General features: G+C 36.2%; 1 protein-coding gene across 4 annotated transcripts in view; it reads left to right on the forward strand.

Moving 5' to 3' along the window:
• Positions 1–20798, forward strand: part of ROCK2 (Rho associated coiled-coil containing protein kinase 2) — a 140709-nt gene that overhangs the window by 110814 nt on the left and 9097 nt on the right. For 2 of the 4 annotated variants that reach the window (XR_014839562.1, NM_001444353.1), the window contains 14 exon segments: positions 1677–1837; positions 2182–2366; positions 7777–7846; positions 8575–8678; positions 8841–9027; positions 9858–9951; positions 10049–10143; positions 10880–11059; positions 11560–11728; positions 14357–14427; positions 15215–15303; positions 15723–15801; positions 16756–17017; positions 17105–17318. Coding sequence is in view for 2 of the 4 variants with exons in the window: in NM_001444353.1 (NP_001431282.1) it covers positions 1677–1837; positions 2182–2366; positions 7777–7846; positions 8575–8678; positions 8841–9027; positions 9858–9951; positions 10049–10143; positions 10880–11059; positions 11560–11728; positions 14357–14427; positions 15215–15303; positions 15723–15801; positions 16756–17017; positions 17105–17318 (1960 nt within the window). In the remaining 2 variants the exon portion in view is untranslated. 4 annotated transcript variants of the gene reach the window in all.

Raw genomic sequence — 20798 nt, forward strand, 5'->3', positions numbered from 1 at the left:
TGCCGTGAGCTGTGATGTCGGCTGCAGACACAGCTCAGATCTGGTGTTGCTGTGGCTGTGGTGTAGGCCAGTGGCTACAGCTCAGATTGGACCCCTAGCCTAGGAACCTCCATATGCTGCGGGTGCAGCCCTAAAAAGACAAAAAAAAAAAAAAGAAAAAAGAATATGGCTTACTAATGAATTGCTAGTTATATGACTTTGTCTAGTTATTTATCCTTTTTATGCCTTGTTTCTTTCTATAAGGGGGCAGTTACTCTTTTAAGTTGTGAAAACCGAGTGCAGTGATACATGAAAAGTGCTTAGAAATGCTAGCTATTTTCAGTGGTATGTGAAAAAGTAGTTTTATTTTTCCACACTTCTTAAGTGTGGAAAATTCATAGGTTTAATTTTTACCTAATATAACTTTGTAATAAATGATAATTAGATGTCAAACATTAGGTATGAAGGAGCAGAAGAACCTGTTGAGTTTGAACAGATTTTCTAATCAGTATATCAAAAGGTAATCCTTTAACTTTAATAACTTACAGTTAATATGAAATCACTTGATTAGATAACTTTGCCTGCTCCTCACTTGAGATTGAAAGAAGACTTTTAAAAGCCTTTTCCGATTAATAAAATTAAAAGATTGTTGCCAATCATTTAGAAAATACACCAAAGTGTAAACAAGTAAAGATTAGCCACAGTCCTGCAAATCACAATGATATTTTATATTTTTTTCTCAGTTTTTTGTACTGTTCTGCCTTTCTTAAAAAAAAAATTGTGAACATTTTCTTGAAAATTGAAAATTCCCCCTAAGTAATGAGCACTTACCAAGCGCTTGCCATATGCCAGGCAGCATTTAATAAGTACTATACATATATATGTTAACTCTAAGAGTCTTTTTTTTTTTTTTTTAAGGTCCACACCTGGGGCATATGGAAGTTCCTAGGCCAGGGGTCAAATTGGAGTTGTAGCTGCTAGCTTTCATGGCAATGCCAGATCCTTAACCCACTGAGCAGGGCCAGGGACCAAACCTGCATCCTAATGGGTACTGGTCATGGTACTGCTGAGCCACAATGGGAACTTCCTATTAGCTCAGTCTTTGCAAAACCCCTGTGGGTGTATATACTGTCATCACCATTCTAGAGGTAAGGAAACTGAGTCTCTGAGAGGTTAATTAAGTTGCCTAGTAATAAAATAATTAGGATGTATCAGAACTAGGATTTGGTTCCAGAGCCTCGTCCTCTGCCAACTCCAAAAATATAAATTTCATTTCTGCATAGTAGCATGCTAATATGGAAAGAGTCACAGAGGTCATAGGAACTCCTGGGATGTTTTTAGGTAAGAAGAGTAACACCGAGAGGCATAGAGTAGCAGAAAAATTTTTATTTAAATAAAGAAGCATTTTTTAGAAGTATAAGTAAAAGCAGGATTATTTTACTTTCATTAGAGTGCATGTAATATTGCAGAGTGTGGTAGATTTTTATACCCTACAAATGAAACACCTAATTTTCAGGCATGCAATTGTTGACATTGCAAATACATTAAGAGGAGTGATGAAAATATTAAATTGGAAATTTAAAAAATTATTTTTAAGGCAGCATCATTTACTATAATTTTTATTAGCAGTGCTTCATGTATTTGATATGTTTCCTTTGTTTGCAAATTCATGGTTATGTCCATTTTCGTGGCAATAGAAATGGAAAAAAAGCTCTTGGAGGAAAGAACTTTAAAACAGAAAGTAGAGAACTTGTTGCTGGAAGCTGAGAAAAGATGCTCCATATTAGACTGTGACCTCAAACAGTCACAGCAGAAAATCAATGAACTCCTCAAACAGAAAGATGTGCTAAATGAGGATGTAAGTGTGAAATTTACTAATCAATAATAATAAACTAATGAATTAAAAACAAATTTATTTGTAAAGGTTCAATGATAGTTTTTAATTAAAATTTTTTCTTATAAAATAATATTCTGTGATCTTTAAATTTTACTGAATTTGGATATTGTACTAGCAGAATCATAATTTTAAAAATTTGTAAAGACCGTATTTCATTTTAAAATCCAAAAAATATTTTATTATGAAACAAATTAACTGCTCAAGGGCAAAAATCTGTTTTACATTATCATATTTATTGCCAACTTCAATGATAAGAAAAATCAACATAGTTTATTTACATACTAATAACACAATTTATTTTTTAGGTTAGAAACTTAACATTAAAAATAGAGCAGGAAACTCAGAAGCGCTGCCTTACGCAAAATGACTTGAAGATGCAAACACAGCAAGTTAACACGCTAAAAATGTCAGAAAAGCAGTTAAAACAAGAGAACAATCATCTCATGGAAATGAAAATGAGCTTGGAAAAACAGAATGCTGAACTTCGAAAGTAAGTTAATTGTTCGAGACAAAGATTTACTAATATGTGCAATTATCCACATGTAAATGATCTTAATTTTGAGTTATCTGGGGATTATCTTTTGACCATTTTATTTTTTTGACCACTTTTCCTCTTTCCATATAAGTAATGTATTGAGTGCCACAGTTGTCCTTCAAAAAGATTTTGCTTCCCTGATGATTTTTTGCTGCTGCTGCCTTAGGTTGTAATGACAGTGTTGGTGTTGGAGAAGAGGAGCTGTCTGGGATTTGCACTCCATGCTTTGAAGAGTCCTCCGTAGGACTCCTCTGTCCCTCAAGGATAAAGTGCTTTTTGTTTGTTCCTTTAGTTTCTGGGACTTGAAAATGTTTGACTGTTAAGCAAACAGCATGTAAATTTTTACATCATTTTTTAGGATATACTTTAGTGCTCTATTTAATTTACTTAGAAAATAGAAAACATGGTTAAAATACTTTTAAAGTATACAGTAAATATACTGTCAAAATTTGTGCCATCCAGTCATTGGTAGTATAATTTAGTTCTTCCCAGTCATGAACAAAGGTCGTATTGGATTCCAGTTATTTGATGGGAGGCAGAGAGAAAAGAAAATAAGCTTTGGAGCTAGACAGATCAGAGTGTGCACCCCATTTCTACTGCTTACTAGCTGACCAACTTTGGGCCAAAAGTTTAACATCACACCGACAAAAGGGGGGCAGTAATAGCTTCCTTGTTAGGGATCTAATAAGGGATAGCCGTGACTGACTTACAGCACCAAGCACGCAGTAAAGGGTAGGGACCATGGTTACCACAGCTGTTGCTGCTCCTGCTACTTCTAATGTAGGACTCTTACTCTGTTCCTGCCATCTTGGCTAATTGCTTGCTTTTCACATACCTGTGACGGGTCGGTAAGATTGACACCACCTAGAAAGGGATGGCCATGTATTCAAATACTGACGTTCTGTAGGAAAGGCTGGTCAGAAAGATTTTGTTCTTTTTTGCTGGTCTATTGCTTGGGTACGCCTAAACTTTTAAGCTCGTGAAATTTTAACTTGAAAACTGGAACTGCAAATTTGAACCTATTCAGGCATCTTTGTCCAATTTTTTTTTGTCCTTTTTTTTTTCTCCTATATATTAGCATTATTCTTTCTGCTCATTTTTTTATTTAACGGAAAACTTGGTCCTTCAAGAAGGACAACTCTAGCGATATGTCTTATAGCTTCATTTATTTGGAGCGACCCTGATTTAACTTTTCTGTATCTCCAAATCCTGGGGTGGAACTCATTTGCCCAGCTTTGGTCAAGAGCCTAAACTGAATCCTAGGTACTAGAGAACACAGTTTTAAAACTATTTGACTAAACAGATATTTTGCATAATGTTTATTCTAACAGCAATGTTTGTATGAATGTAAGAGCTAGTTTAACATCTAGATTATGTCTCTCCTCCTGTTCTAGTTACTCTTTGTTTATACCTAATTTATGGTACTTAGTGTATATGCCCATTGTTTTCTTTATAAGGGCACTTGGATTTGTTTTTTCTTAATCCCTCAGTTCCTAACCCCTCCTACCCAAAGATACTCATATCTGCTATCTTTGTATTTCTTCTTCTTCTTCTCACGGCTGCAGCTGTGGCATATTGAAGTTCCACGGGTTAGGCGTCAAATGGGAGCTGCAGTTGCAGCCTATGCCACAACTACGACAACACCAGATCTGAGAGGCACCTTTGCATTCAGCTTATAGCAATACTGGATCCTTAACCCCTGAACGAGGCCTGGAATCCCCACAGCATCAGGTCCTTAACCTGATGAGCTACAATGGGAACTCTCAAATACGCTGTCTTAATCATCTAATAGATTATAAATTCATTGAATGGCAAAAACCACTTATATTTTGCTCTCTCCAACCCTTGAGTAATTTCTTGCTCATAAGATATCCTCAATAGATATTGCATGAATGAATGCATACCTATCATGTGTAGGGCACTGAGAGTCACTCTTGGAGATTCAGAGATGAGTCAGATATATTTCCTGCCTTTCAGAAGCTTATTAGCATTTTATCAGAAGTTATTTTTTAGGAAGAGGTAAAACAGGTACATTATATATATATTCGTATTATATCCACCTATATGTGAACATATATACATGCATATACATATATACATGCAAAGAGAATTTACATATGAAATGTTCTCTAGGCCTGCACTTAAAAATGGCCAACATAGATATCTCTTCTTCCTTCCAGGATCCCAGTTAAACTCTAGTAAAGGAATTTTTTAAATGCGTAAACCCGCATCAAGAATTTCAAGGAGATTGGAGTTCCCGTCATGGCTCAGTGGAAACGAATCTGACTAGGAACCATGAGGTGGCAGGTTCCATCCCTGGTCTTGCTCAGTGGGTTAAGGATTTGGCGTTGCCATGAGCTGTGGTGTAGGTTGCAGGCGATACTTGGATCTGGCATTGCTGTGGCTGTGGTGTAGGCCGGCAGCAACAGCTCTGATTCGACCCCTAGCCTGGGAACCTCCATTTGCCATGGGTGCGGCCCTAAAAGACAAAAACAAACAAACAAAAATTACTACCAGTATGAATTTATTAGAGGGGTTCAAAGAAAAAGTTAAATTTCAAAAAATATAGAACAAGAAGGAATGACATGAAATATATGAAAGAAAGACACAGACTATTCCAAGAATTCTAGCACCAGACCAAGAATCTCAGGGAGGAGTTCCCACTGTGGCACATCAGAACTGGCAGCATCTCTGCAGCGCCAGGACACTGGTTCAGTTTCCAGCCTGGAACAGTGGGCTAAAGGATCTGGTATTGCCGAAGCTGAAGCCTGGGAACTCCATATGCTGCTGGGTGGCCAAAAAAGAAAAGAAAAGAATCCCAGGGAAATCTAGGGGAGGAAATTATTAAAGAAATAATAGAGAAAAGAATTTCCCATAGCTGGATAAGAAATCTTTAGATTGAAAAGACCCAGCAAAAATAAATGAAAACAGACTCATATTTAGACATATTCTTTTGAAATCTCAAAAGCAAAAGAGAACAGTTGGGAGTGCTGCAGTTCTTCAGCTGGGGGATTATGGTTTATAGTTGATACTAGTAAAAGGAGGTTTGATTATGGTTTTAGGCTAGTAATACAACTGTGTTAGGGATTGGGGTAAGGTTGTAGATGGTAAAAGCTAAATCCTCGTATCTAGCTAGCATCAGGGAATTGGTAAATAATACTTAAAATGTAGGTCAAGAAGTAAGCTGAGAGAAGTTCCCACTGAGGCTTAGTGGTGACGAACCCGATTAGGATCCATGGAGAATGCAGGTTCGATCCCTGGCCTCACTCAGTGGGTCAGGGATCCATTATTGCTGTGAGCTGTGGTGTACGTCACAGATACAGCTCAGATCTCGTGTTGCTATGGCTGTGGTGTAGGCCTGCAGCGGCAGCTCTGATTCGACCCCTAGCATGAGAACTTACAAATGCCACAGGTGTGGCCCTAAAAAAAGGAAAGAAAATAAAAGAGAAAGAAAGAAAAGTAGTTTTCTTAAATGCCTAACAAATGTTACTTTTTTTTTTTGTCTTTCTAGGGCCGCACCCATGGCATATGGAGGTTCCCAGGCTAGGGGTCGAAACGGAGCTACAGCTGCCAGCCTATGCCACAGCCACAGCCACGCTGGATCTGAGCCTCATTTGTGACCTACACCACTGCTCACGGTAATGCTGGATCCTTAACCCAGGGATCGAATCTGTGTCCTCATGGGTACTAGTCAGATTCACCTCTGCTGAGCCATGACGGGAACTTGGGTGTTACATATTCTAAGTTACATATAATGAATGGTTAGCCCTTTAGGAAGATTACGGTTACCCTGGGGTTTGCTGCAAGTGGGCTTTTTAGCTGGTGATGATGAGACAATTTTTGAACATTCTTAGGTTATTAGCATCTTTCACATTTTTGGCTTAGAGAAATAAGAATCATCATTCCTTAATAATACACTCATCAGTAATAAAATACAGAATTGACACAGTTAAGTAACTTTGAGTGATAATTAACTTTTTATCAAGAGGTTTAAGGGTCAGTGAGTAAACAAAGTGACCAAATTATATTCAATGAAAATAAGGACAAAAGTACTAAATGATATATAAATCAAAGATGGTGTGGTTAAGTCATTTAATCTCTGGCTGTAAACATTTTTTTCTCTTTCTTTTTTTTTGCTTTTTAGGTCCACACGTGTGGCATGTGGAAGTTCCCAGGCTAGGGGTCAAATTGGAACTGCTGCTGCTGGCTTACACCACAGCCATAAGTAGCAACGCTGGATCCTTAACCTACTGAGCAAGCCCACGGATCAAACCTGTGTCCACATGGATACTAGTTGGGTTTGTTACCACCTAGCCACAATGGGAACTCTGCTGTATACATTCTAAATTTTTTTTTTTTTTTTTAACTGTTGCACTTGCAGCACACGCAAGTTCATGGGCTAAGGGTCAAATTGAGCTGTAGCTGCAGGCCCATGCTACAGCCACAGCAGCACCAGGTCCAAGCCGCATCTTTGACCTGTGCCACAGCTCACAGCAGCACCAGATCTTTAACCCACTGAGCGAGGCCAGAGATCAAACCCGAATCCTCAAAGACACTATGTCAGGTTCTTAACACACTGAGCCACAACAGGAACTCCCTGGTTCTCTCATAACAACTACTACTTGGTTAGCATAAATGGCTGATCACAATGCATATCTGAGAATATGTTATTTAGTATTATGGGGAATATAGCACTATGTAGTCTCTGAACCTCTTTATACTCTGAGGACCCCAAAGAGTTTTTGACTATGTGAATTATATCTAATGATATGTTTTTGTGTTAGAAATTGAAATGGAGGAGTTCCCATCGTGGCTCAGTGGTTAACAAATCCAACTAGGAACCATGAGGTTTCGGGTTCGATCCCTGGCCTTGCTCAGTGGGTAAGGATCTGGCATTGCCGTGAGCTGTGGTGTAGGTCGCAGATGCAGCTCAGATCCCGAGTTGCTGTGGTTCTGACGTCGGCCAGTGGCTACAGCTCTGATTGGACCCCTAGCCTAGGAACCTCCATATGCCACGGGAAGCGGCCCTAGAAAAGGCAAAAAGACAAAAAAAAAAAAAAAAAAAGAAAAGAAATTGAAATGGAGAAAATTTTAAAACCTAAGAGCATACAAGTACACATTACATTAGCTTTTGGGGTGATGACATCATCAGATGTCATATAGCTTCAAAAAAAATCCCTGTGTACTAAGTGAAAGAATTAAAAGTTTTTAAATGGCAGTGGTTCTTATTGTTATGAAAATAATTTGACCTCATGGATTCTCTGAAAGGATCTGAGAGAGTCCCATTTGTTTCCTTGACCACATTTCAGGAGTTGCTGGTTTAAGTATAGAACTTATTTGAACCTTTGATTCACTGTCCCCACAGAGAACGTCAAGATGCGGATGGGCAAATGAAAGAGCTCCAAGATCAGCTGGAAGCAGAGCAGTACTTCTCAGTAAGTTCCAGACACATAACTTTGAAAATTGTTGTATTTGTAGAATTAAAAAAAAAAAATTTCCATAGAACCCAGAGACTGATTCTTGTTTTTAGAATAGCTTCTTATATCAACCCCCAGGTAGAAATCTGGGTGGTATGCTTCATACCACACATATAAGAGGAACACTTGCCAAGAGACTGTAGATGGTTTAACAGAAATCTGTTATTGTTGCTAAAATGATAGTTCTAAGCACATACCCGTGCCTTATAAAGTTAGTTAAATAAGAAAATTAATTTTTGAGAAAGAATATATTTTCATAATGAAAGAAGTAAAATTATCATTTTAACATTTGTACTTTATTGAGATCAATTTAAAATATAAAGTAGTAACTGTCACCTCTGTTTCATGGATTTTTAAGCCAACGAAATTTGCTTGTCTAAATTAGTAATTATTTTTCTTGACCTCTCCATTCATCTACTAGTCTGTGTCATGTAATGAGAAATCTCACTATGCTATCCAGTTGAAAATCAGGCTTCTAAATTATTAGCTGAACTTTATGAGTTAATTGGTTGATTACTAGAAAATAGACAAGCTTGTTAAACTCTTACTTCAGTCATAGGCTCAACATTACTCATTATTTGTATGTGCTCAGCTGGACTTGTTGTCTGCATAGCTTTTGAATGTAGGAATAATATTCCCAACGATGACAGTGATGGTCCGTGTTTCTGTCGTCTTTTGCCGTTTAGACCCTCTATAAAACACAGGTTAGAGAACTGAAAGAAGAATGTGAAGAGAAGACCAAGCTTTGTAAGGAATTACAGCAGAAGAAACAGGAACTGCAGGATGAAAGGTAAGGACAGGCCGTTGTCTCTTCTGTTCACAGCCATGTTCCCACCCCTGGAGTGGCGCCTGCTGTACTTCAGGGAAAAAACTTTGGATGACGTGACTTAGACAAAAACCTTGACTTTATGATAAAAATTGAACAACAAAATCGTATTTCTCTAAAATACAGAGACTCCTTGGCTGCTCAACTGGAGATTACCTTGACCAAAGCAGATTCTGAGCAGCTGGCTCGTTCAATTGCCGAAGAACAATATTCTGACTTGGAAAAAGAGAAGATCATGAAAGAGCTGGAGATCAAAGAGATGATGGCCAGACACAAGCAGGAACTCACGGAAAAAGATACTACAATCGCATCCGTAAGGAAGATCCTTGTTCTTTTTTGGTGATAGTCAAATTACTGTATCATAAATCTTCCTTAGAAGTACTAGAAAGTCACAGATCTAAATGAAAAATTGTATATGCTGGCTACACAATATTTGACCTAGCTAACCATCCGCTTCTCAGTGTTGTTTGACAGAAAGAGACTCCAAAAAGAACTACGTCCAATGTCCTAATCTGTTGGTCAATTCAGGACTAACAGGGAAATACCAAAAGCAGAAAACAGTTTAAATCCTTTTTTTTCATGTTAAACCAAACTTAGGTAAAAAGAATCTTGAAAGAACCATGGAGATAGTTCTATGTAGGCTGAAAAAAATTGCAACAAAAATTTCACGAAGTAAAATATCAAGTAATTGAGTTTGCCTTATCAGTCACATTACCCAGATCTGTTACAATGCTGCAGGAATTAAAATGTGTGCTGTTATAACAGAGATATTTAATCCTGTTCAGCGGAAATGAGTAGAGAGGCAAGAAATAGACTAATGCACGTACAGGAACTTGGCATGTGCTGGAAGTTGCAACATACACCCCAGTGGGAAAGGATACAGATGTAATAAGTGGTTTTGAGATAACTGTATACATACAGTTATAGGGGTGCATGTGAATTCTGTTAGGGCTAGCAAAGTTTTCATTGGGGTGAAGTTTGGTAAAGTAGTGTTGATAAAGGAAAGAAGAATAGAGATAGATGGACTTAGGAGAACAGCTTCAGCAACATCCTAGGATATTTTCATTTTGAATGATTGCTTTGTTAACTTTAAAATAGTATAAATTAGGATGTGATTTTTTTTTTTTCACTTTCATTTCTTAGCTTGAAGAAACGAATAGGACACTAACTAGTGATGTTGCCAATCTTGCAAATGAGAAAGAAGAATTAAATAACAAATTGAAAGATGCCCAAGAGCGTAAGTATTAACAAAGAATAAAGTTTATTTGCAGTATGGCTATTGTTTGTCAGTTGCTGTACTGTCAGTATCATTTTTACATTTTTGTGTGTTTCAGAACTATCAAGATTGAAAGATGAAGAGATAAGTGCAGCAGCTATTAAAGCGCAGTTTGAGAAGCAGCTGTTAACAGAGAGAACACTCAAAACTCAAGTATGTGTAATCTCTAAATATGATTTTGAAATTTTTTTAGTTTATCTCTTTTTACATTTTACTTCTAGCATTATGAATTGGTTGTAGCAATCATTGATTGTATCAGTATCTCTGAATAGTCAGGATTATCTGATTTTTACCAGGTTGGGAGAAGCTAGATTTGATTAACATTATTGAGTTGTGTTTATTAAAGTTTTTCTTAATTTTTCCATATGGACTCACATTCTCCTCTAATTTTTCACCTGTAATCTGATAAGTTTTGTTGCTTTTAAAAACCCGTAGAAGATGACCATTTGCTGACAGCCTGAAAAAGAGTCATTCTGAAAAGTCACCACCCATTTTTAGCTCTCATGATTGTATATCGAGCATGAGTACTTGTGGGTCCAAGCTGCTGTGCTCTGTGGTTGAACATATTGTGTTTTATTAATGTTATGCCAATGCAGAACTCTCTTTTAGGATAAAAAAAAAATCTGCGTGGTAGAAAGTGACATCAGAGCGAACCTATAAACGTATTAAATCATAGTTCTCAGAAAACACAAGAGTGAAAAACCGTTAGACTATTATTTGGAAAAGGAGAATGAGTAATGAAGACAGTGTATTTTTTAACGTAGAAGATGTTTCTTTGTGGCCCTGTGTACAGGGAAGGGGTTTCGGTAACTTGCTTTTGGTGAGTTAAAAAGAAATCATCAACATAATTTATTTTATTTATTTGCATACTTATTTTTGTGTTTTTAAGGCTGTGAATAAGTTGGCTGAGATCATGAATCGGAAAGAACCTGTTAAGCGTGGTAATGACACAGATATGCGGAGAAAAGAAAAGGAGAATAGAAAGCTACATATGGAACTTAAATCTGAACGTGAAAAACTGACCCAGCAGATGATCAAGTATCAGAAAGAACTGAATGAAATGCAGGCTGTAAGAATACTTTTTGGACTCTAGACTTCTTTTTTAAGAAGTAGAATTATTTTTGTGTCTGTATATTTGCATTGGTTATGAAACATTTCTGTTAGTGATTACGGTAGCCTCTTCTTAGGCAAGGGATTTATGTTCCAGGACCCCTGGACGATGCCTGGAACCGCAGAGAGCCCTAAACATACTATACTTTTTCCTGTACCAAGGGGCGGGCAGCATATATAGTGTAAGTAAGCTGGGCGGAGGCATTCCAGACCGGCCAGAGCCAAGCACTGCGGGACTTCTTCACAGTGCTACGCAGCACTCAGAAGGGCATGCAGTTTAAAACTTATGGATTGTTTACTTTTGGCATTTTCTATTCAATATTTTTGGACTACAGTTGACATCGGATAGCTGAAATCACAGAACCTGAAACCTTGGATAAGGGGAGTCTGCTGAACTGGGAAGCAGAAGTGTGAGGTATATGACATGCAATTAATTTAACAGAATTCAATTTTTTGTAGCAAATTGCTGAAGAGAGTCAGATTCGAATTGAACTGCAGATGACACTGGACAGTAAAGACAGTGACATTGAGCAGCTGCGATCCCAGCTCCAGGCCTTGCATATTGGTCTGGATAGTTCCAGCATAGGCAGCGGACCAGGGGATGCTGAAGCAGATGATGGGTTTCCAGGTACAGATTTGTTTTCAGCCCTTTATGTGTGCTTTTGTCTTAACTATAAATCAGTTAGTTGATTGTTTTAAGCCCTGTTACTGACTTTATTCTTGAGGAAAAATGTTTGTTATTCCTTTAAGGGAATACCTACTCCTTAGAGAAGGGATTCAAATGACAGTTTAAACTTATTTTATTTATTGATTTTTTTTCTCAAAGTAAAAAAATGCAAAAGTAAATCCACATATTTAGTTATTTAAATTAGCTCTTTATATATTATAGGTAGCTCTCTTTCTAACCTTTCATTTTATTTTTTCTTAACTTCTTTCTGCATTCTTACTTCCTTTTGTGTTGGGTGTTTAGTTCATATCACTCAGTCACACACTATGGAATCCATGTCATTCACCTACCAACGTTCCTCTACTTCTCTCAATATTGCCACTAAGCCTTCCAGTTCTCATATGCTTCTTGACTCTGATTCTGACTCAGAAGAAGAATCTGTGCCTTACTTACCTATTTCGTCGGAACCTAATGGTACAGGTGATATCCTGAAAAATCTTTCACCTCTGGGTTTTTTCCCCGCGACCTATAATTTTAGTCCTTTTGAAAAATTTTTGTAGCATTAACTAATATTCACTAACAAGCTGCCCAATTAACAAGTCTCAGTTAAACAGAAACTGCTGCATGAACAAAGACTTTGTTTTTTAAGGTATTTTCACATGGCATTGCTATTGCAATTGCTAGATTTATTTTGTCAACTTCCAAAAAATGGAGCAGTACTTTATATCTTTTAAGAACATAGGTCTGTCTGTTTCATCCATTTTTAACCAAGAAAAAATTCTTTCCAAAGTTCCTTTAATATCAAGAGCCATGGTACAGAAAAAGCATGTAGACCGTTCTAGAGGATGTGTTTAGGTTTTCGTTCAGTGTTACCTAGTCAACATTGTGCTAGGCCTTAAAAGTACAAGACAATTTGACTTGATCCTTGTCCTGAAAGAACTTACTGTTTAAATAAAGCAACCAATTGGAAAAACCTATAAAATTATGTTCTACATAAAGTTAGTGTGAGTACAAAAGAGCATTTAAAGTAAACAGCACAGGAAATTAGTATGCAAGCAGTTGAATGTAAAGTAAAATTGAGTCTAGTTACGTTGAATTCAAAGTAAATAACTGTATTTACATGTCATCACAGTTCCCGGGTATCTGTGAGTGTAAATCATAACTGAGTGCATTGACATTGCTTCAGGTACTCATGTTGTTAGAGGTCATCTGCTCAGTCCCTTAAACTGGCGCGGAACTGCGCCGTCCATGCAGTTGAGTATATGGCCATTTTTAATGGCAGCATCTCTGGCCATGGAGGTTATTGATATGAGAGAGTAAGTGCTGGACTCGGAGACATGTCCCAGGGTGACCTTTCTTCCGGTTTATTGTGACGATTAAAGAAAATTCATGTATGCCTCTGACATAGTTCAGACACATAGTAGATTTAAATAAGTGATAACTGTCTTTATTATTAGAATAATCTTCAAAAATGCTTAGTTCACTTATTTATTTCATTAAAATATACTGATCAGATACCATTAAAACAAGTTCTAAGGATTCAGAGTTTCCTTTGAACTAGGATTTTACTGATTTTAACATTTTAGAATTTAGGAATCTGGGAGTTCCTGTTATGGCTCAGTGGTTTAAGAACCCAGCGTAGTGTATGTGAGGATGTGGGTTTGATCCCTGGTCTTGCTCAGTGGATTAAGGATCTGGCATTGCCGCACGCTGCGGTGTAGGTCACAGATGCAGCTCAGATTTGGTATTGCTCTGGCTGTGGTGTACACTGAGAACTTCCATATGTTGCAGGCCGTTAAAAAAAGAAAAAATGTAGGAACCTTTTGGTTTATTACTGCTTATTAGCCAGATTTGGTCTGTAATTTACACAAGTTTATTTCATTTTATTACAGTCATTCTAAAATTCCATTTTCTCTGAACATGTAATTACTCACTTAAAATGTTTTTTCTTTCTTTTTTCTTTTTAGGGCCACACCTACGGCAAATGGAGGATCCCAGGCTAGGGGTTGAATTGCAGCTGTAGCCACTGGCCTATGCCACAGCTACAGCAACTCGGGATCCGAGCCGCCTCTGTGACCTACACCACAGCTCACAGCAACACCTGGTCCTTAACCCCCTGAGCGAGACCAGGGATCAAACCTGCTTCCTCATGGATGCTAGTCAGATTCTGCTGAGCCACAGTGGGAACTACATAAATGTTTTTTCTTCAAAGAAGATGTGCACTGTATCTGTAGTTAGGCCTCCTGCAAAGGAAAAATAGAGGCTTCTAATACAGGTGTATCTGTGAGAGTAGAGAGCTGCTTCTCTTTTTTGCAACTTTTCTATAGAACTTTGCAAATGCATGAATTTAACTTTATAAACTGCAGAATATGTATTTCCAAAGCAATATAACCTGGATTTTGTTTTGCATTGCGTAACTTGCTTTTACTGATCCTGCATTATGATTATTGTGTTTTAAATAATGTATAAGGATAAATTCTGAAGGGCATATTTGATTTGTTCTGTGACTTTTATATTAATTGCTGTTAAATTCCTCATTTTCTTAGGAGACTTGTTATATTTATTCTCCTATCTTGTTCTCACATATAGAATCAAGATTAGAAGGATGGCTTTCATTGCCTGTGCGAAACAACACTAAGAAATTTGGATGGGTTAAAAAGGTAATACTTTTGAAAATGGTTCTTTATTTCACTTTTGGTTTAGCTACAGCCAATTCACTTTTCTAGTTCTAAGATATATATAACTAGAACTTGTAGACACGTGAAACTTGTTTGTACTTTCTGATTTGGAATGATATAATTTGATGTATCTTTGTTTAAAACAGCCTTTTCATCATGCACATTTTGTTAATAATAAAAACAGGTTTTGGGGTTAGGAAAATAGAACCCTGTTGACCTTGGTGCTTTTGCTGTTTCAGTGGGAAAACAACTCTAGATATGACGGAAAGACCCATTTATTTGTTTTTCTCTGTTACTATGATTATTGATATTATGTTCATTTTTGATAAGTATTATAGCCTTGGGCTGCTATAACAAAATACCACAGACTGAGCAGCTTATGAACAATAAAAACTTACTTCTGTGGTTCTGGAGGCTAGAGCTCCAAGCTCAAGGTGCCAGCATGGTTGGGTTCTAGTGAAAGCCCTCTTCCAGGTTACAGACTTCTTAAAATAAGATTACTTTTGGTATCAGATCATAAAGCTAAATGAGTCCAAAAAATATTTGAATTCGTTTTCCTACCAATTTGCTTATTTAAAATGTACACAGTGTTATTGTTATTTTAAGGAAGACTTTTTTATAGGATATATTCAAATAATTTTTAGATATTTAACTTAAGTATTTTATATGATTTTTATTGCTAATACAGAATTTATTTTCAAAGAAAAATAAATAAGATGTATATTACCTTTAATCATTGTTGAATTCCTCTCCTCCCTCTTTTTAACAGTACGTGATTGTAAGCAGTAAGAAGATCCTTTTTTATGACAGTGAACAAGATAAAGAACAATCTAACCCGTACATGGTTTTAGATATAGAGTAAGTATTTTTATTAGAACATTTAGGAACTTTTGAAGTATAAGAGAGTCAGTCACATGACCTTTTTGTCACGTTAGTGTGATCTATTAGTCCATAGTCTAGGTATATACTCGTATAATTGCTACTATACTATTGTTGCATTTTCTTATATTTGCTTCATACAGACAAAAGTCTGGGATATAGAATTGGCTGAAATACCTTTATTTCAAGAGTTTAATATGTTGTTTTCTGAAACTAGAAAATTTCTGACTTATTAGAAATCTCAAAATATCAAGGGTTGATTGAATTTATTGAGCAAGATATTTGCTAACCGTCTATCAAGGGTCAAAGTAATCAGTTTTAACTTCTGACGTAAGTATAGGCTAATATAATTTGATCCTTTGATGATATTTTATTCCTTTTTTAAAAATCTTTTATAGCAAGTTATTTCATGTTCGACCAGTTACACAGACAGATGTATATAGAGCAGATGCTAAAGAAATTCCAAGGATATTCCAGGTAAACAGTTTTATTTTGTGCTTGATTTTTTTTTTCACCTTTATACATTATCTGCCTGATATAACAAATGTCTTTATTCTTGAGCGTTTTTCAGATTATCTTTCAATTTTAGTCCCATTTAAAGGTAGTTTGTTCTTTTGTGATTTTCATGCTTATCCTGTTTGGATACATCTTAATTCTTCCCATTTTACTTGTTAAAAGTCTAGAGTGTGTTTATATCATGTTTCTAGCCTTTCCTATCCTTTTGTTCAAGTTTGGTTATGACATTTTTTTAAGCACGAGCACTCTTCTGTTTTTGGTTCCATGCTCAACTCTCTAGGAAGTTAAAAAATTCCTTGTAAAGTTAAATTTTGCACCCAGGAGCCTTTTTACTTCCAATTTAAAGTGAAGCCAAATCCTTCCCTTTACTACTTTCATTTTAAAACTAGTCAAACCAACAGTTCGTTATCAAGTGCCTTCTGTGTAAAAGCCATTGTGCTTGGTGTATGTATTATGGGGACGTTGGCTGCTTATTTTCTGGATGCTTACGATGTATGTTTGGAGTATATTATATGTATCCTTTCCTCTTTTCCTTTCTTCTTCAACTCTCCAAACACAAGTCTTTTTAATTAAAGCTATATTTGCAGTTATCATTCGGTTGTTTGCTTTTGAGAATCAGAGAGTATCAGTTCATATAATTGCCGTATCTTCAGGTTTCTAACACTAATCAAGTGCAGATATACCTTTTGCGGGCCTGTTCTGATGAAATTGCTGAAACATAGGAAGATAACATGAAGAAAAGAAGAAGACACCATTTGAATAGGATTGAGTCTTTTGAAATGTGAACCAAAATGACTTGGGTTTTCTTCTCATTGAATAGTTTAGGCTAATTTTATTTACACTGTAAGAATTATTACTGCATGAAAAATAACTTATATTTGAAAAGCATTCATTGTTCTTTTTTGGTGTTTATAGATTCTCTATGCCAATGAAGGAGAAAGTAAGAAGGAACAAGAATTTCCCGTAGAGCCGGTGGGAGAAAAATCAAATTGTATTTGCCACAAGGGACATGAATTTATTCCCACTCTCTACCATTTCCCAACCAACTGTGAGGCCTGTATGAAGCCGTTGTGGCACATGTTTAAACCTCCTCCTGCTTTGGAGTGCCGTCGCTGCCATATTAAATGTCATAAAGATCACATGGATAAAAAGGAGGAAATTATAGCACCCTGCAAAGGTAAATGGTCAATGACTTGCTCTATCAAAACTATTTATATTCAGATCATTTTAGACTCATTAATTTGTTTCAATTATTTCTTTATAGTGTACTATGACATTTCATCGGCAAAGAATCTATTATTATTAGCAAATTCTACAGAAGAGCAGCAAAAGTGGGTTAGTCGGTTAGTGAAAAAGATACCTAAGAAGCCTCCAGCTCCAGACCCTTTTGCACGGTCATCTCCTAGGACATCAATGAAAATACAACAAAACCAGTCTATCAGACGGCCAAGTCGACAGCTTGCCGCAAACAAACCAAGGTAATGAACAAAAATGTGGTAAAAATTAAAGTGTTTTCAAAAACGTTTTTGTTATTTATATTCATATTACAGACTTTCCTAATGACAGTTCCTTTGCTTGGAATTTTCATGATCTGTGGAATACCAAATGTTCGAAACTATTTGAATATGCATGCCTCATTCTTTGATTTAGATGGGTATAATACAAATGTATTTACTAAATGACAAACACATATATTCAATTCAGTCAAAAATATATAAAGGGCTCATTTTTGTCATGTTTATGTATGTAGTCATAATACTTTAGGATTTTATAAGCATACTGACTTAATTTATTGATTTAGTAGGTAAGATGCATACGCAAACCTTTAAGTGTCAGGTACACACATTGTTTTTAGCATTACAAACATTTTTAAGATATTTTTCATTTTTAAAAGTTTTTTTGAAGTATTGTTGATTTTACAATGTTATGTTAATTTCTGCTGTACAACAGAATGACTCAGTTATACATATACATATATCCATTCTTTTTGAGATCCTTTTCCCATGTAGAGTTCCCTGTGCTATACCTCTTTTATGTTAAATTACTTGGGGAGCCGGACTAAAATCTTCTTGTCTTAATTCAGATCCATAAGTTTAAAGTCGTAAGTTGTCTCAGATTCAAAGGGCAATATAGATCAACTTTAAAAATGCAAACATTAACTAATGAATAGAGGGGCGTTTTTTGTAATTGAGGTGGAGCTGGGAATGTGGAGTAAGTTTTAGAGGTTATCATTGCACAGAAGCATTTTGACAGGGCCGTTTTCATATAGCTACAGTACAAGGCAAAATGGACTCAAAATTACTGTTTCTTAGCTCACTAGCTAATGCAGTATTTGTAAAATACATACTGCTGTTCATTGAAGTGAACGTGAACATTCGGCCAGCCGAGAGAGTAAAGTATATGTTTAGGTCACATATCTAACTTCAGGTCCTTTCACGACCTTGAAACTATGAATAGGGATGTGCATTGGCTGTGTTATCAGAAATCTCTTCATTCTAGCCATAGCATCTTACGTGAAACTTTTCTTGAAACCAATATCTCAAGGAAATAATTTGGAATGACAAAGGTAGAATTGTTGTTTCAGCAGTGAAAATATTGAATTTTTGTGTGAGGTATGATAAAACTAAATACTATAGAACTAGTGATTGTTTGATAGTAATTGACCTGAAGAAACTCAAAAGAATTTAGAGACACTTAAGGTCATTTCATGGGCCTTGTGCAAAACATCTAAAAGTTAAATTTCTGCTGTTAATATTGTTGAATCATTAATGCATAAATGCTAAGCTATTTTAATACCTTACAACATATGATGCTTGATAGCTTCCCAAGTGCTTTCATGGATACCCTGTCCTCCCTTTTAACTTCCTCTGTGTTCTCTCACTTGAATCTTTAAAATACTCCTATGGTAGTACTATCTTTAAGACTCTAGAAAGGCAAATAATTTTTTTAGATTCAGGACTATAAGAACTTGAGATTTTAAAATATATTTTATTCGTCTCCACTTTTTGACACATTAATGATTTCACTACATATGATAACACACAGTTTATGAAGCAGTTTTCAGACCAAGTGAGGCTTGTTTTCAGTTACTGACTTACAAATAATTTTTTTGCCCCCTAATTCAGCATTATGGCCTGTTTGAAAGCACATTTATTTTTTATTTTTGTTACTTTTTTTTTTAGTTCTGGCCCTGCCCTTCGAATCATTCTTCATTGATTTTTTTTAATACATTTTGCATAGCAACAGTAAGTAATAAGGGTTTCTTTCTCTCACAACTGCATGTAGATAAAACTAATATCAAGACTGACTGTAAGATGTATAGGGAAATTTTTTTTAACTTTAAAATTAATGTGCTCTTTAAAATTTTAAATGTCAAGATGGGCACGTTTAAGCATAGTTTTGTCCTGTGCCTCTGCAACATTATTTCCATTGCTGTTAACAGTCTGTGCTCCCACTGCTTCATTAACTCATAAAATTGTATCTGTGTCTGAACTTAAGTGAATAACCCTGCAGCTTGCATTCCATTTGAGGTGTCACATTGTTAAGAGCAGCAACACGGAAGAGAGTTACTGAGGGAGTAGTGGGTCGTTTGAAGGTGTGACACATGTAGCAAGGATAGGGACTAAGGATATTTTAGTCTTCTGAAGAAGTGATTGGAAAGGATGGGAGATCATAAATAACGTACAGATTTCCAGGACCTTTCCTAGGAAGAACCAAGCAGAGAGGCACATTTTTAAGTCAGCACCAAAAAACTATGAAGCAGTCAGATGTGCAAAATTGGAAGAACTGGCTTACCTTAGAGAAGTGAATGTCCTGTCTCCACAGGTTTGCCCCGACTTAGATGACTGCTGGGCAGAACTGTGAGGGCGCAGTGCTCCTCCATCTGTCACGTGTGCCATCTGATGTCAGGTAGCATGGCTCCCCCAGAGGAGAGTCAAGCATTGGACTGGATGGCCTGTCACATCCTGCAGGTTTATTACGTATTCCTATAGGCAATGGGTAGAGCTTTAAAGGATCATCCAAGAAAACCCAGGAACAGAATTTCTGGTGTTTATCACCAGTTATTTAATATCTAGCTCTTCATTTGTGTTTATTTAATATCAGTCTTAGCATTAGTCAGTTTAGGTTTAGTTGAAGTAATTCACATGGCGTCTTTCTTAAGTGTTTGGCTTTATAGACATCATCAAGTATGTATATTTCTATACAAGCTAAAATGTAGTATTCGTAAATATTTGCCATATCTTTTTTTTAATCTTTTCTTTGTTAATAACTGCATCATTACATTTTTTTTTTCCTTTGCCTTCTGTCATGTTCCTGGTTCTGATTCTCTTCTTACCTCTCTTCTACCTCTTCCCTTTTTCTGTAGTGAAGTGTTTCAAAAGTAATAAGTATTAGCTATTATTATTATGTATATTATTATATAAAATGACATTCTGGGGGCATATCATAATATGCCAGGCACTCTTCTGACAGCTTTAACTGCACTAACTTATTTATCCTTTTAGCCACCCTGTGATGTAGCTATTCATCGCTCTGTTTAACAGATAGGAAACTAAGACGGAAACATTGTGTGCACGAGGTCATGTAGCTAACAAGTAGCAGAGCCATGAGTTCAGATCCAGATAGTCTAGTCCCAGATCCTGCATTCTCAACTATAATACTCTGCTGTCTCTCAGAGTTATAAAACATGATGTGTGGAATGCCGTTCTGGAAGAATGTTTTCTTGGTAATTTTGAATTAAAACGCTATGCAGAAAAACTAAGAAATTTGTGAATAAAATGCTGACTTTCGATGACAATTTGGAGAGGTCCTAATTTGTTCCAAGGCAAGACACAAAATACTGGTCCCTGCTAAGAGCATATCTCTGTAATTATCTTTCTTTTAAAGATCTTTTTTATAAAAATAATGCAATATTTAAGCCACACAAAGTATAAAGCAAAAATGCAACAAATATTTGT

Source organism: Sus scrofa, chromosome 3, assembly GCF_054392235.1.
Source record: "Sus scrofa isolate SSC_HxYL_T2T_F1_AM1 chromosome 3, Sscrofa_HxYL_maternal_Yorkshire_Landrace_v2.0, whole genome shotgun sequence".
Classification (NCBI taxonomy): Eukaryota; Metazoa; Chordata; class Mammalia; order Artiodactyla; family Suidae; genus Sus; species Sus scrofa.